The 17,424-nt window shown below is 47.0% G+C and overlaps 1 protein-coding gene and 1 pseudogene across 4 annotated transcripts in view; both read left to right on the top strand.

The window, feature by feature from the left end:
• Nucleotides 1–17,424, top strand: part of TTLL9 (tubulin tyrosine ligase like 9) — a 75,800-nt gene that overhangs the window by 24,208 nt on the left and 34,168 nt on the right. For all 4 annotated transcript variants that reach the window (XM_054541774.2, XM_054541773.2, XM_054541775.1 and 1 more), the window contains 3 exons: nucleotides 3,543–3,635; nucleotides 13,717–13,828; nucleotides 14,890–15,075. In XM_054541774.2, the coding sequence (XP_054397749.1) occupies nucleotides 3,543–3,635; nucleotides 13,717–13,828; nucleotides 14,890–15,075 (391 nt within the window). The remainder of the gene's footprint in view (nucleotides 1–3,542; nucleotides 3,636–13,716; nucleotides 13,829–14,889; nucleotides 15,076–17,424) is intronic.
• On the top strand, nucleotides 6,370–6,542 carry LOC112130427 (U1 spliceosomal RNA; annotated as a pseudogene).

A 17,424-nucleotide genomic window follows, 5' to 3' on the forward strand; every position in this document is an offset into this window, starting at 1 on the left:
AGGTTTTATTTGGGAATAATATACAAGAAGTAGAACTGCAATGCAGGATGTCCATATAGACTAGGGTGGCCCCCAACACGTCTGAGAACAAAGGAAAAGTTTAGGGTTCTCTTGGGGAAAGAGGAGATTTACATAAGTTGTTTCAAAAGAAAGTTCATTGGCGCTAGCAGCGTTTTTTATGAGAGCTGGTAAGTTCAGTAGCAGATTGGTGAGTGTCAGTAGTTGCTAGGTAGGACTTGGAGTCTCGGAATTCTTGTTAGGCCCTTGCAGTTTTGGATTGGGCCTGAGAAACAGTGTCAGGCTAGTGTTCTTGTGTTAGCTGCTAGCTGCCCTTGTGCTGTTAGCAGTACTCTTGTCTCATGTGGTAAGCTGTGGTTTGGAAAATGTTCTTGTGAAAGTTCTTATTATCTGGCAAATCATGCATGAGAATCCTCCCTTCATGACCTTCCCTGGCTCTGTTTTTTTATTTTTTTACCTTTTAATTTTTGAGATGGAGTCTCACTCTGTCGCCCAGGCTGGAATGCAGTGGCAGGATCTCGGCTGACTGCAACCTCTGCCTCCCAAGTTCATGCGATTCTCCTGCCTCAGCCTTCTGGTAGCTGGGACTACAGGTGCACACCCGCATGCCCGGCTAATTTTTTTTTTTTTTTTTTTTGAGATGGAGTCTTGTTCTATCACCCAGGCTGGAGAGCAGTGGCGTGATCTCGGCTCACTACAGGCTCTGCCTCCCAGGTTCCAACGATTCTCCTGCCTAAGCCTCCCGGGTAGCTGGGATTACAGGCACATGTCACCACGCCCGGCTAGAAGCTGGGAAAGGCAAGGAAACAAATTCTCCCATAGAGCCTCCAAAAGGAATGCAGCCCTGCCAACCCATTTCAGTCCCTCTGACTTCTGGAACAGTAAGGTTATTTATTTATTTATTTATTTATTTATTTATTTATTTATTTATTGAGATACGGTCTCGCTCTCTTGCCCAGGCTGGAGTGCAGTGGCACAATCTCAGCACACTGCAACTTCCATCTCCCGGGTTCAAGCGATTCTCCTGCCTCAGACTCCCCAGTAGCTGGGATTACAGGCACCAGCCACCATGCCCGGCTAATGTTTGTATTTTCAGTAGAGATGGGGTCTCACCATGTTGGCCAGGCTGGTCTGGAACTCCTGACCTCAGGTGATCTGCCTGCCTTAGCCTCCCAGAGTGCTATGATTACAGGCATGAGCCACTGCGCCCGGCCTAATTTTTTTGTATTTTTAGTAGAGACGTGGTTTCACCATGTTGGTCAGGCTGGTCTCCAACTCCTGACCTCAAATGATCTGCCCTCCTCGGCCTCCCAAAGAGCTGGGATTATAGGCGTGAGCCACCTTGCCCGGCCCCCTGGCCCTATTTTGCCAGGGTTTGACACAAGTGATTCCATTTTGAATCTCACAACTTTCACACACCACTAATTATAGTGTTAGCTCGAGTTTTTTTAAGATGCTTTTATCAAGTTGACGAAGTTCCTCTCAGAGTTTTTAAATGAATGAGTGTTTAATTTTTGTCAAATGCCTTTTCTGCATCAATTGATATAATCATGTGATTTCTCCATTTTAGTCTGTTAATATAACTGATTACATTTTTTTTTTTTTTTTGAGACAGTCTCTCTCTGTCGCCCACACTGGAGTGCAGTGGTGCTATCTCGGCTCACTGCAGCCTCTGCCTCCCCAGTTCAAGCGATTCTCCTGCCTCAGCCTCCTGAGTAGCTGGGACTACAGGTGCCTACCACCACGCCTGACTAATTTTTGTATTTTTAGTAGAGATGGGATTTCACCATGTTGGCCAGGCTGGTCTTGAACTCCTGACCTCAAGTAATCTGCCTGTCTCAGCCTCCCAAAGGGTTGGGATTACAGGCGTGAGACACCATGCCTGGCTCATTGATTAATTTTTGAATATTGAACCAGCCTTGCCTACTGGAATAAACTCCGCTTGGTTATGGTGTATAATCCTTTTTATATATTGCTGAATTCTATTTGATTGCATTTTGTTAACGATTTTTCCATCTGTATTCATAAGGGATATTGGTCTGTGGTTTACTTCTTGTGTACTGTCTTTGGTTTTGATATCAGGTTAATACTAGCTTGGCAAAATGAATTTGGAAATTCTCCCTCCTCTTCTATTTTCTGGAAGAGATTGCGTAGGATTGGTGTTAATCCTTCTTCAAATATTTGGGGAAATTCTCCAGTGAAACCACTGAGCCTGGAGATTTCTTTTTTGGGAGGATTTGAATTATGAATTCAATTTCCTTAATAGCTATAGAGCTATTCAAATTACCTATTTCATATTGGATGAGTTGTAGTAATTGTGCTTTTTGAGGAATTGTTCCATTTCATCTAAGCTGTCAAATGTAGGTGTGTAGAGCTGTTAGTAGCATTTCCTTATTGTGGCTGTGATACCGGCGGGCTCTCTGTTTCAGTCCTCATATTGGGTAGTTGGGTCTTTCCTTTGTCATCTTGCTGACAGATAGGTTTGTAGATTTTATTGATCTTTCCAGAGAACTTGCCTTTTATTTTACTGATTTGCTATAATGTTTTTCTGTTTTCGATTTTATTGATTTCCAGCTTTCCTCTAGGCCCCCTTTAACATCACCCTAGAGTGGGAGGGGCACTTCATTACAGCCAGGTTGGGGAGTCAGTCCAGGCTCCAAACGTGGTCTCCACTGCTGCAGTGGGGGTGGGAGGCTCATTACTGCCTGGCAGGGATGAAAGCCTGGCTCTGTCTGTGGCCTTCTCTGACAGCACCGAGTAGGGGTGTTGGGTGCCCTGCTGCAAACTCAGGGGAAGTCTAGACTCCCTACTCGGCCTTTGCCGGCATCACTGGGAGTGGGCCACAGATATGTTCTTGGGGGTCCGGCTGGAGTAGAGCAGTGATTGCCCAAGTCTTCTGTCCGGCTAGGCCGCTCCTTTCTTGGTCCTTTGGCTAGGATGGGGTCCTTTTGTTGAAGCTTTTGTCATCTGTGCCCATTGGCATTTCTGGGTTGGTGGCTTTTCATCTCCATATCTGAACTATATGAGACAAAAAGGAAACCCAGGGAATTCACCACCATGTAGTTCCTGTGGTCCTGAAATCCCCAGCCAGTCTGCCTTCTTCTCTATCTTTCAGTCTTATATTTGTTTTATAGATAGTATCTTGAGTTTTCAGTTGTATCAGTAGGAGGAATAGGAAAAAGTACATCTGCTTCATCTTCCCAGATGATTTCCAGGAGAGGGCTTTGCAAATACTTATCGTTTCATGTAAGGATTAGTCATAGCACATGGAAAGCAACCAGATCATGCCTGGCACATAGTAGGCTTGGATACAATGATCATTATTTTTCAATGATTTGAAGATTCTATAATTCTCAGTCTGATTATGCTAATTGTTATCATGCTCTAATGCTAAATTCTGAAATACAGTGTGGAACTTTCCAGGTATGGAACTTGACTTCTCCTTCTCCTACTTTTTTCCTCTCCTTGTGCCATCCTAGGAAAATCATTGATCCTGAACAAATGTTCATTGCCTTGTCTTGCAGACAGCAGAGAGCATCGATCCGGTTCAAGACCACCCTCATGAACACACTCATGGATGTCCTTCGCCACAGGCCAGGATGGGTGGAAGTGAAGGAGTAAGATACTCCCCCCAGCCTTGTCCCTCCTTCCCTTTGTCTCACAGGTCCTTGTCTTCCTTTGTTTTTCTCCCAGTTCCCCTGGGTGGCCACTGGGACTTGTCCCAAAGTGGCTGTGACATTTATTTAGCACCCACAATGTGCCAGGCACATTATCACTATCATCTCTGTCTTATTTAAGCCTTCCAACTAAACCGTAAGATAAGATTATGTTCAGAGTTATGAAACCAATTGCTTAAGGTCACACAGCATTGTAAGCATCAGAGCAGGATTCAAACCCAGGCACATTTGTGTCCTGTGGCTTTCGGTAGAAACTAGGAATGCAGCTACCACAGACCTGTGGCCTGGATCCTCCACTGACGGGTCCAGATCAAGGACTGCTCTTCCCTGGCCACTTGCTAGTTCTGTGACTTTGACCTGTAAGACTACCTTTCTTCTTTCACGCTGGCCTCTGGGGATACTGATTGAGACAAACCAGCATGTGGTGCCTGGCACAGAGCAGGTGCTATTAGTTAGGGCTAAGGTTTGGATGTATGCAATGGAAACCCAAAGTGAAAGAGGCTTCAACATGCTAGAAGTTTATCTGTCTCATTGAAGTCCATATGTAGGAAGTTCAGAGATGGAAAAGGGGGCCTCACAGAAATGTGGGATCCATCTGCTTCTTTCTTTCTACTCTACTATTCCTTAGGTGAGGTCCTTGTTTTTCATAGTCCAAGGTGGAGCTCCAGCCTTGCTTTCACATTCCAAACAGCAGGAGGTAGGCAGGAGGCAATAAAAGGCATAGGCCAGGTGCAGTGGCTCACACCTATAATTCCAGCACTTTGGGAGGCCAAGGTGGGAGGATCGCTTGAGTCCAGGAGTTCAAGACCAGCCTGGGCAACATGGCAAGACCCTGTCTCTACAAAAAATTTTTTAAAAAGTTAGCCAGGCATGGTGGTATGTGCCTGTAGTCCCAGCTACTTGGGAGGCTGAGGTGGGAAAATTGCTTGAGCCCGGGAGGTCGAGGCTGCAGTGAGCTGTGATCACACCACAGCACTCCAGCCTAGGTGACAGAGCAAGACTTTGCCTCAAAAAAAAAAAAAAAAAAAAATAGAGAGAGAGAGAAGGAAAAGGCAAGCCCGTCCCTTGAAGGACACAACCCAGGCGTCTCTCACAGCTCACTGGCCAGACCTTAACCATGTGGCCACACCCAGCTACAAGGGAATCTGGAAAATGTAGTTTTTTTTTGTTGTTGTTGTTTGTTTTTTGTTTTTTTTTTTTGAGACAGAGTCTTGCTGTCTCCCAGGCTGGAGTGCACTGGCACAATCTCGGCTCACTGCAAGCTCCACCTCCCAGGTTCATGCCATTCTCCTGCCTCAGCCTCCTGAGTAGCTGGGACTACAGGTGCCCGCCACCACGCCCAGCTAATTTTTTGTATTTTTAGTAGAGACGGGGTTTCACCATGGTAGGCAGGATGGTCTCGATCTCCTGACCTCGTGATCTGCCCGCCTCAGCCTCCCAAAGTGCCGGGATTATAGGCGTGAGCCACTGCGCCCAGCCGAATCTGGAAAATATAGTTTTTATTCAGGGAAATACAGGCTACATGTTCCCAAGTAAATGCTGAAATTCTTTTACTGTAGAGAAAGGGGAAAAGGGATAGGAGGGGTAGCTGCCCTGCTGTGTGGTGCTCAGGAAATATTTGCTGCTTACCATTAGCTAAGCCTGCTGGACACTCTAGCATTTCGCATGCATGACCTTTTTAATCATCCCAACAAATCTTTCAGGTAGGTGTTATCATCATCCCCATTTTACTAATGAGAAAACTGGGCACAAAGTAGTGAAAATGCCATGTTTGAGGTCACTCAGCTTGTGAGGGCTTGGGCTGGGATTTGCATCGAGTCTGCTGTCTGCAGAGCCACGGCCTCATCTTATAGTGGCTTCTCAGTGGATTGAAGCAACAAATGAGCAGATGTTATGAATCTGTGATTCCCACTGCTTGGGAAGGCTTTACTAAATCATCCCATGAAAAATTAGGAGTTGGCTGTGGTGCAGGTAACCCAAGACACCAGCGTCCTCTCTTTAGGGCTTTGGGGAATATTACAACAATGACAGTGATGTTGAGGATGTGGTGATGGCAGTCTTTGTGGATTTGCCTTCTTGGTTCTCTTGTGATCATGCTGATATCTGCACAGGGTTTCCTTCCCTGGATCCAGAGGAACTGATGTCATGAAAGGTGCTTGGGGGAAGTTGGGAAGAGAGTTAGAAGAGAGTGAGGTGACTGGCAGGTGGGGGTGGTGTAGGGGAGAGACAGCAATGTCCCCACCTGCTGTGTGACCTCTGTCCACTCCCTGCCCCTCCCCTGCCTCTGCTCAATGGGCAGAGGAAGAGAGTCTGAGGATTTGTCTGGTGCTAACAGTGTGGGAGCCCAGAAGCAGGATGCTCCATGGCTGGTCCCAGATTGTCTCAAGAATCCTTAAATCAGGAAGGGCCCAGAGGCCAGGGCCTTTTCCTTCAACACAGCTCTGTAAATCCAAGGCCTCATCCTTTAGGACCTAAGCTGGGTCTGGAATTTCCAGACAGAATCAGGTCTCAGTTCAGACTGCCAACCCGTCAGGTCAGTTTAGAACAGATGTGGCCAGAGCTGTCCCTTCCCTTGCTTCCCCCTGAGAAAGATACATTAAGCCTTGGAACTATAGCCACCATACTGTGACCCCTACCCGATAAGCATGAGGACACGTTAAGGATGGCAGAATGGATACTTACCTGGCAGGGGAAATGCCATGATTGGAAGGAGGTTTTCTCAGGGCAAGGCTCATGTATTGCTCTCCAGATGTGCTGATCCCTGCGATTTTCTCCAATGTGGGAAACTCGATTGCATAATTTATGATGGTCGGAGACTGGGAAGGTGGAAAGAACCTGGATCTCCACTGACCTTATTAAGAAGCAATTTGATGTCTTCCTGGGTGATTTAAGAGCAATTTGATTGTGACAATCATGAAAATGGTGTGCAAATTAATGAACTTTTGGTATCAGAATAGAATACGAAATCCACACTGTGGTCTACAAGGCCCTGCTTGATTGGGCCCTGCCCAACTCTTCAGTTTCGTCTCTGACTTCTTTCCTTCTGCCCTGGCTTTTCTTAGTGTTCTCGAACATGCTCTTCCCAACCTCAGGGCCCCAGTCCCTGCTCTTCCCCCTGCTAGAACCTTCCCCATTGCTTTTGACTAGGCTGCTCCTCCTTACCCTTCAGATCTCAGCTGAAAGGTCCCTTCCACAGGGTGACTCCACCCAGCATAGGTCCCTCAACTACCCCACCTCATGGCCTCTACTGGATCTCGTGGCAGCTCACTTCACAATTCTTCATTATAGAGCTGTTTCCTTGTTTATTGTTAATCTTCCCCACAAGACTGTGTGCACCACCTGGCAAGGTATTCTGTTTCCTCCTGTATCACTGGCATCCAACATGGTCTCTGACACAGAGATAACCTCAACACATACATGTTGGAAGAAAAAATATATAAAATCTTTTTAATTTTGATAAGTCCAAAAAATGTATATATATACAATTTTGTGTCTTTCAGCATATTCATAAAGTTGTGTAATCATCACCACTTTTTTTTTCCCCACATACCTGCTGTGTCAAAACCACTATCTAATTCCAGAACCTTTTCATCATCCCAGGAAGAAACCCCATACCCACTAGCAGTCATTCCCATTTCTCCCTCCCTCCAGCCTCTGTCTTGGGCCTTTTCTCTATTTATCTATTCTGCACACAACATGTAAGTGGAATTATACAATGTGTAACCTTTTGCCTGTCTTCTTTCACTTAAAGTAATGTTTTCAAGGCTCATCCATGTAGCAGTATGTATCAGTACTTCATTCCTTTTTGTTTGTTTGTTTGAGACGGAGTCTCACTGTGTCGCCCAGGCTGGAGTCCAGTGGCTCGATCTTGGCTCACTGCAAGCTCCGCCTCCTGGTTTCATGCCATTCTCCTGCCTCAGCCTTCTAAGTAGCTGGGACTTCATTCTGTTTTATGACTGAATAGTATTCTGCTGTGTAGGAGTACCACATTTATTTATCTACTCATTAATTGATAGGTGTTTAGGTTATTTCCACCTTTGGGCTGTTATACATGATACTGCTGTGAACATTCATGTATGAGTTTGAATGGACATATGTTTTCACTTTTCGTGGGTGTATACATAGGAGTGGAGTGACTGGGTGATATGATAACTCTATGTTTAACTTTTTAAGGAACTGCTAGACTTTTCTGAAGTGGCTGTGCCATTTTACATTCCCACCAGGAGTGTATGAGGGTGCCGATTTTTCCACGTCCTCACCAACTCTTGTTATTATTCATCCATTTATTTATTTATTTATTTATTTATTTAAAGAAAGGGTCTCTCTGTCACCTAGGCTGGAGTGCAGTGGTACAATCACAGCCAACTACAACCTTGACCTCCTGCGCTTAAGTGATCCACCCACCTCAGCCTCCTGAGTGGCTGGAACTACAAGCACACACCACCATACCTTGCTAAATGTTTTAAGTTTTTTTTTTGTAGAGATGGGATCTCATTATGTTACTTAGGCTCATCTTGAACTTCTGGACTTGAGTGATCCTCCTGTCTCTGCCTCCCAAAGTGTTGAGATTATAGGTGTGAGCCACCGTACCCACCCTCACATTTATTATGGCCATCCTAGTGGGTATGAAGTGGTATCATTGTGGTTTTGATTTGCATTTCCCTGGTGGCTAACGATTTTTAGCATCTTTTCATGTGCTTATTAGCAATTTATAAACCTTCCTTGAAGAAATATCTATTGCCCGTGTTTAAATTTAGTTGTCTCTTTATATTTGAGTTATAATAATTCTATCTTATAAGGGTATTCTTCTATATGATTTGCAAATATTTTCTTCCATTTTGTGAATTATTTTTCCTCTTTCTTGACTGTGCCTTTTGAGGTAAAAACTTTCTCATTTTGATAAAGTCCAATTTACCTATTTTTTCTTTTGTTGCTTGTGCTTTTGGTATCATATCTAAGAAACCATTGCCTAATCCAAGGTCGCAAAGATTTACTCCTATGTCTTCTTCTAAGAGTTTTCTGGTTTTAGCTCTTACATCTAGATCTTTGATTTAATTTTTTATATGGTGTGAGGTAGGGGTCCAACTTTAATATTTTAAAATACTTATTTTTAAACTTTTTTATTTTGAAACAACTTTAGACCTACAGAAAAGTTTCAAAAATCGTACATAGCTTCCTCTTTTAGCAGTTTTACCACCTTTCCCTGTTAGCAGCTTATGTAATCACAGTACATTTGTCAAAGTCAGGACATTAACATTGATATATTACTGTTAACTAAGCTGCAGACATCATTTGAATTTCACCAGTTTTTTTCCACTAACATCCTTTTTCTGTTCCAGAATCCAATCCAGGATCCCACTTTGCATTTAGTTGACCTTTTTTACCTCAAATATATTTCAGTTCCTTGGTCTTTATTTGTCTTTCATGCCCTTGACACTTTTGAAGAGTACATTTTGTAGAATGTCCCTTGAATTGGATTTGTCTGATGTTTTCTCATCATGAAGTTATGCATTTTGGCAAGAATACCACAGAAGTGATTCTGTGCCCTTTCCAGTGGAACTCATCAGGGGGTTTGTGATGCCGATGTGTCTTATCACTGGTGACAGTACCTTGATTGACCATTAGATTAAGGTGGTGTCTGCCAGGTTTCTCCAGTGTAAATTAACTTTTTAAAAAATAATAAGTATCTTGTGGGCAGATACTCTGATACTATGCAAATATCTTGTTCCCAACAAACTTTCACACAATGGTTTTAGCATTTTTTGATAATTCTTTTTTTTTTTTTTTTTTTTTTTTTTGAGACAGGGTCTCACTCTGTCGCCTAGGCTGGAGTGCGGTGGGACAATCATGGGTCACTGCAGCCTTGACCCTCTGAGCTCAAGTGATCCTGCCACCTCGGCCCCCTGAGTAGTTGGGACTACAGGCCCATACCACCATGCCTGGCAAATTTTTGTATTTTTTGTAGAGATGAGGTTTAACCATGTTGACCAGGCTGATCTCGAACTCCTGGGCTCAAGTGATCCTCCTGCCTTGGCCTCCCAATGTGCTGGGATTACTGGCTTGAGCTACTGTGCCTGGCCTTTTTTAAGGATTCTTGCCTAAATCTATTATTATTACAATAATTGCAAAATGGTTACTCTCTGTCATTCCTTCTACATGTATTAGGTGGCATTCTTCTGTAGAGAAAGTTTTTCTCTTCCTGTCCCTCATTTAATTATTTAGTATCAGTTTGGCTCATTGCAGTCTATCATCTTGCCTAGAGGTTACCACACCTAGATTTTCCCAATAGGAAGCTGAGGCCCAGAGAAGAGGGCAAGGTCACGTAAGTGCCAGTGCCTGTGTTGACTCCTGGTCTAGTGCTCCTTGCACTGCGTGACATGGCTTGGTACAAACATCAGGGTGGAGAAAAGGCAGGACTGGGCATCTAGATGAAGCCCCAGCCAGCCAGCCGGGAATCTGTGGCACTATGGTGTCTGAGGGTTTATAGAGCACACGGCCATTTCTTTTTTTCTGAGACGGAGTCTCACTCTGTTGCCCAGGCTGGAGTGCAATGGCACAATCTCAGCTCACTACAACCTCTGCCTCCTGCATTCAAGTGATTCTCCGGCCTCAGCCTCCCGAGTAACTGGGATTACAGGAAACTGCCACCACGCTGGGCTAGTTTTTGTATTTTTTTTTAGCAGAGATGGGGTTTCACCATGTTGGCCAGGCTGGTCTCAAACTCCTGACCTCAGGTGATCCACACGCCTCGGCCTCCCAAAATGCTAGGATTACACGCATAAGCCACCGTGCCCAACCAGCACACGGCCACTTCTCCAGTGGGTTTCCATCAATTCTTGAAACCGTTCTTCTGAACCACTGTGCTTAGGGCACAGCCACAAGGGAGGTTTGGAGAAGGACCAGGCCCCAGATTTTCATGAGTAACTTAGGACAAAATTTGGAAACCATAGATTTCTGGTTCCAGTGTCATTACATTACCATGTGCTTCACGTCACCACATCTGTGCACGGTGTGTGCACAGATGTCCATCTCTGGACATCTCTGAGCTCAGGGAAAGGCTGGGCCTGTCTGCCTGCCTTAAAGCCCCTCTGCACATGGTGTGACATTCAGGAGAAACACCAACCCAGCAGCCACAAGGAGAAGCAATTTAAATCTTTAGTTCTTTGAAAATTCCAGGCCGGGTGCGGTGGCTCACGCCTATAATCCCAGCGCTTTGGGAGGCCAAGGCAGGCGGATCACCTGAGGTCAGGAGTTTGAGACCAGTCTGACCAACATGGAGAAACCCCGTCTCTACTAAAAATACAAAATTAGCTAAGCGTGGTGGTGCACGCCTCTAATCTCAGCTACTCTGGAGGCTGAAGGAGGAGAATCGCTTGAACCCGAGAGGCGGAGGTTGCGGTGAGTCGAGATCGTGCCACTGCACTCCAGCCTGGGCAACAAGAGTGAAATTTCGTCTCAAAAAAAAAAAAAAAAAAAAAAAAGGGAAGAAAATTCCAAAGGGAGCTCCATTTACAACACAAGGCCCAACTGCTTGGCCATTGTTCCAGTTGCTATGGCTGTGTAACAAATCCCAAAACTTGGCTGCTTAAGACAGCGTTGCATTAGGCGCGGGGCTTCTGAGTCAGGGACTCCTACAGGACACAGTGGGACTGGCTTGTCTCTGTGACACTGGGGGCATCAGCTGGGAAGAGTCCAGATCTGGTGGTCACTTGGTGGCAGGAATTGTCTGAGGGCATCTGACTCACACGTGTGGCAGTCGATGCTAGCTGTCTGTGGGGATCTCACTAGGGCAGACAGCCGAAGAAGGTTCTCATGGGTTCTCCTTGCGGCCTCATGGCCCCGCAGCCTCTGGATGAGGGATGTAGTGTAGGAATCTTTTGGAACTACAGTCTGCCCCTGCATCCTCCCCATTGGTCTTGTTCAGGGCCTCTTCCTTCATCATCCCAAGGTGATGGTGGTGTCTCTTCATTTTTCTCCATTTCTGCCTCAGACCTCCTCCAGATGTCTTTTAAAACTCAGCCTACTTGTCTGTATTAGAGAAAAGGGGTGGAGGGAAAGGGAGACAAGCCAAACACCTTTTTTTTCTTTTTTTTGAGATGGGGTCTCACTCTGTCACACAGGCTGGAGTGCAGTGGCATGATCTTGGCTCATCACAACCTCCACCCCCCTGCTCAAGTGATTCTCCCACCTCACCCTCCTGAGTAGCTGGGACTACAGGTGCATGCCACCATTCCTGGCTAATTTTTTGTATTTTTGGTAGAAATGGGGTTTCACCATGTTGGCCAGGCTGGTCTCAAACTCCTAAACTCAAACAATCCATCCACCTTGGCCTCCCAAAACGCTGGGATTACAGGTGTGAGCCAGCACTCCCAGCCCCAAACACCTTTTAATAGGAAAATGGATATACTGTGGTGTGTTCACCCAATGGAATGGGAAATGGCAGTTAGAATGACTCGACTCCTATGTATCAAAAGGATCGATCTCCAAAACAAAAGTTTGGTGGGAAAAAAGCATGTTGTGAAAAGAAACAGACAGGAGGGGTTCTAACCACAGAGCTTGGACTCTGGAGCCTGAGGCCTGAGTTCAAATCCTGCTCTGCCACTTACTAACTGCATGAACTAGGTGGGTTTCTCTGTGTGCCTGCCTCCACTTTCTCATCTGTAAAATGGGTATAATAACAGAACCTAACACTTCAGGTTGCACTGAGGATCCGCGAATGAATATTTGTGAAGTACTTAGAGCAGTGCCTGGTACATGGTAAGCAGTAAATATTAGCATTAGGTTTAAAATCATGACAAACAATGCCATGTGCCATGATGCATGGATACACACATATATACATGATGAAACTATAAAGCCACTGCAGGCTGGGCACAGTGGCTCACACCTGTAATCCCAGCACTTTGGGAGGCCGAGGTGGGTGGATCACCTGAGGTCAGGAGTTCGAGGCCAGCCTGGCCAACATGGTGAAACCCCATCTCTACTAAAAATAAAAAATTAGCCAGTTGTGGTGGCAGGCACCTGTAATCCCAGCTACTCGGGAGGCTGAGGCAGGAGAATCGCTTGAACCCGGGAGGCGGAGGTTGCAGTGAACCGAGATCACGCCACTGCACTCCAGCCTGGGTAACAAAGTGATACTCCGTCTCAAAAAAAAAAAAAAAAAAACAACAACCACTCCATAGAAATGATAACACATCAAACTCAGGTTGATGGTTTCCTTTGCTGCAGAAGAGAAGGAGATACAATCAGGCAGGGATAGACAGGGGGCTTCAGTTATAGCTGTACTTTTTTACTTAAAAATAATTGTGAACAATCATGATGGTGTTTTATTTCCTGTGGCATCTTTTTTAAACACCTCCTCCCCGCACCCCAGCTCTGGCACCCAGATTTGGTAGATTGGCCCGGTTTCCTCTCCCTGGCATGGTGGTGGAGAATGGGATCAGAATTTGGAGCTGGCAGAGCTGGGTGTGGGTCCTGCTGCTGCCATGTCCTCAGTGAGCAAGGCCATCTTGCCTTAGAGTTCTGGGGATGATCCAAGATCACCGTTGGGGGCTGCTCTGAGGATTTAGTGAGTGGAGAGTTTTGTGAACTGGGAGGGGCTTGCAAAGGTTAGCTCATTCCACTGCGGGCTGCAGGCATGGCAACTGGCAAGAACAAGTGAGGCTGAGTGGCTGTCACGCCACAGAGAGTCGTGGGGACTGTGGTTTGAGGAGGGCGTGCCCTGTCTGAAGGGGTGGCTGCTCCTCAGCCCAGCTAATTGGTGCCAGGAGGCACTCTGGGCTCAGTGATAGCTCAAGGGAAGCCAACCACCTGGATTTTTGTGGGAACATTTCCCCGGCTTTTGCTCTGGTCTAACAAAGCACATGTAGGCCAGTGGCACCCATGGCCACCTCCAAGAGACTCCAGAGGGACACACTGCTGCGTACCCTTCCTCAATCCCCCTCAGCAGCACCTCCCTGGGCCCTGCAGTGCCAACGTCCTCAGATCATGATCTTTATCCCCGCCCCCACCCCATCCCCAGCGAAGGGGAGTGGGATTTCTACTGGTGTGACGTCAGCTGGCTCCGGGAGAACTTCGACCACACCTACATGGATGAACATGTGCGGATCAGTCACTTCCGGAACCACTATGAGGTAAGCTGGGCAGGCGGGAGGGGACTGTGCCAACCAACTCATGTCACTGGGTGTGGCCATGAGCTGGAGCTGGTACAAGGATCAGAACGGAAAGTGTATTGGAAAAGTGTATTAGAATGTGGGATGCAACACCGAGTGGGAAGTCTGCGAGCTAGACCTATGGAGAGCCAAATGGTTTCGGGGTATAGGCATCCAAGGCCTGAGGACTGGAGGTCACAGGCCGGTTGGAGTTTCAGCACCAAGATTTGAGGAGCAAGATGGTTTGAGGGTGCAGGGTCTGAAGGGAGAGGATGCATGAATGATTATGGTGATTTCAGGGTGGAGGCAAGTTGAGAAGTTTGGGGTCTAAAGATGGGAAGGAGGTCTAGAAGGGACAGGACTGGAGGAGGCAGTGGTGGGAGATTTTTAAAGGTTAGTGTAGCTTAGTGGTTGAAAGCATGAATTTATTTTTATTTATTTATTTATTTATTTATTTTTGAGACAGAGTCTTGCTCTTGTCCCTCAGGCTGGAGTGCAATGGCATGATCTCGGCTCATTGCAACCTCTGCCTCCCGGGTTCAAGCGATTCTTCTGCCTCAGCCTCCCGAGTAGCTGAGTAGCTGAGATTACAGGTGCTCACCACCAAGCCCAGCTAATTTTTGTATTTTTGTTAGAGATGGGGTTTCATCATGTTGGCCAGGATGGTCTCGAACTCCTGACCTTGTGATCCGCCCGCCTTGGCCTCCCAAAGTGCTGGGATTACAGGCGTGAGCCACTGTGCCCAGCCAAAAGCATGAATTTTGGAGTCAAGACAGGCCCTGGTCAAATCCTGGGGCAGTGCAGCACCTTCGTTGGATAGCTCTGAGCCATTGACTTGATCTTTCTAAGCCCCAGTTTCCTCATCTGTGAAGTGGGGATAATTCTTGACTAGCAGGCTCTTTCTGGATCAAAGTTACTCTTATTGTTGCTATTTTGTGGGCCAGAGCATGGAGGCTGCAGGGTGGCTGGTGGATGTGTGGGGCTGGGAGGGGAGCGGAGCTGTGAACAGGAGCTAATGGCCGCCTGTCCTTCCCACCACCCAGCTGACCCGGAAAAACTACATGGTGAAGAACCTGAAGCGGTTCCGGAAGCAGCTGGAGCGTGAGGCAGGAAAGCTGGAGGCAGCCAAGTGCGACTTCTTCCCCAAAACCTTTGAGATGCCTTGCGAGTACCACCTGTTTGTAGAGGAGTTTCGCAAAAACCCAGGAATCACCTGGATCATGAAGCCTGTGAGTGCCCAGTGCCAGGGGCTGGGTGGGAGGGAATGAGTCCCAGGCGCCAGAGCAGGGATCAGGTGCAGACACTGCCTGGGAATTCAGCCTTAGATGCAGTCTGCCTTCCCGAAGGGCCAGCTTTAGCTCCTCTTCTCTGCAGTGTGTGGACCCAGCAGCTATGACTGCCAGCATACAGTAGGTGCTCAATGAGTGTTTATTGAATGCACAAGTGATGTTTAGGACGCCAGGGCAGGGAATTTGGAATCTGTCTTCCTGACATGCCAAGTGCTTTACCTGCATTACCCCAATGCTCACAGTGACCCTCGGGGGAGGGATCAACAGCCCCATTTTAGCAATGAAGAACTTGAGGCTTGCTTATTCAAGCATTTCACAAATACTTACTGAGCATGTACCATGTGCTAGGCACAGACCTAGGTGCTGAAGACACAGCCCTCAGCAAGTCAGCCTGGGTCTGTGCCCTTTTTGCAGGCAGACAATAAGCAAACAAAGGAGACCTATGCAGTTGCAGTTGTGCTGTTATTAAGGAGAATGGTGTCAGGAGAGGGATCCACAGGAGGCTCTTCCTGGCTGGGCAGGCTTCTCTGAAGAAGTGAGAGACTGGACTCTGAGGCCTACCCCCTTGTTCAAATACTACTGATACACTTACTAGCTGTGTGGCCTCAGGCAGCTTACGCACCTTCTCTGTGCTCCAGTTTTCCCATCTGCGAAGTGGGATTACTATAATACCTATCACCTAGTGTTAGGGGACTAAATGAGTTAACACAGGTAAAGCACATAGTAAGTACTCAATAAATGAGAATTGTTATAATAATCAGAATTAGTATTGAGCTGCAACCTGAAGGATGCATACAAGTCTGCCTGGAAAAAAGTAGAGATAGGGAAGAGCATCCTAGGCCGAGGGAACTGCATGTGCAAAGTCTTGGTATCAGGAGGCAGCCTATTGGGGCTCAAAAATCTGAGTGGGGCCGAGCATGGTGGCTCGGTGGCTCATGCTTATAATCCCAGCACTTTGAGAGGCCGAGGCAGGTGGATCACCTGAGGCAGGAGTTCGAGACCAGCCTGGCCAACATGGTGAAACCCCATCTTTACTAAAAATACAAAAATTAGCCGGGCGTGGTGGTGGGTGCCTGTAATCCCAGCTCCTTGGGAGGCGGAGGCAGGAAAATTGCTTGCATCTGGGAGGTGGAGGTTGCAGTAAGCCGAGATCGCCCCACTGCACTCCAGCCTGGGCGACAGAGCCAGACTCCATCTTAAAAAAAAGAAAAAGAAAAAGAAACTGAAGAAAGGTGAGGACAACAGCGCACCTACCAATCACTCAGCCCTTTCTGGTGCCACAACTGTCACTCACCACAAAGCCACATGCCACTGTAGCCTTGAATGGCATCATCAAAGCCCTCTTACGTTTTCCAGGCCTGAGAATGTTCCAGGCCCCAGGGAGGGAGCGGGAGGGCGGAGGGAGCAGCCCTTTCCTGTGGAGCTGAAGATTGGTGTCTGGTGCTGGCTGATGCAGATTTAGCCAATAACACAGGTGCTTGGAGGGGGAACTGACATGGGGCTGACAAAAACAATGGATGCTCCCAACGGGCACGAAGCCAGGGTGTACCCAGGCCTCCCAGGTTCTTCCTCTGGCCCAGCCTGCCTCTCTGGCGTCCAGGGAAGGCGCAGTGAGGAAGGCCGTGGCTGGTGCAGTAGGGATTAGGCTGATGAGCACGGAGTGCTGTGACCCACCAGGGCGGATTCCAGCTCCCAGCATTATCCTCTCAGACAAATGGTAATTTGTGCTAATTGGGAACAGCACTTGCATATTAAATTGATTCCATTCCCAGCCCACAGCCTTTGTTAGCAGCAGACACAACGGCAGCTACAGCTGTAATTAAGAGGAGGCATCTTGGCTCTGTGTGTCTGTGCATCTGTGCGTCTGTGTGTGTGTCCTCTCTCCCAAATTGCGAGGCGCCCTGTCTCAGGGGTGGAGAGTGGGCGCTTCTGTGCTTCTCGTCATTTCTGGTGTGGGTTCTAATTCTGTGTCCACTGCTTACAAGCTGTATGACCCTGAGCAGGTCACTCGACCCCCTTAAGTCCCTCTGGGGTCATTTCTTCATCTGTAAAATGGAATTAATGAGTGTGTCTACCTTACAGGGTTGTGAGAGAATACAGTGAAGTTACACACGTTCGACACATGAATTTACAAATTATACCAAGGGCTTGGCATTAGGTGCCTGATAATTGACCATTTTCATTGTTATTTCCAAGAGTCCAGGAAACACTGTCTCTTTGCTCTGTCCCTTGGAAAGCACTAGGTCAGTGTTTCTCAAACCCTACAGTGCCTGTGCAGCAACCAGGGAC

Source organism: Pongo abelii, chromosome 21, assembly GCF_028885655.2.
Source record: "Pongo abelii isolate AG06213 chromosome 21, NHGRI_mPonAbe1-v2.0_pri, whole genome shotgun sequence".
Taxonomy (NCBI): Eukaryota; Metazoa; Chordata; class Mammalia; order Primates; family Hominidae; genus Pongo; species Pongo abelii.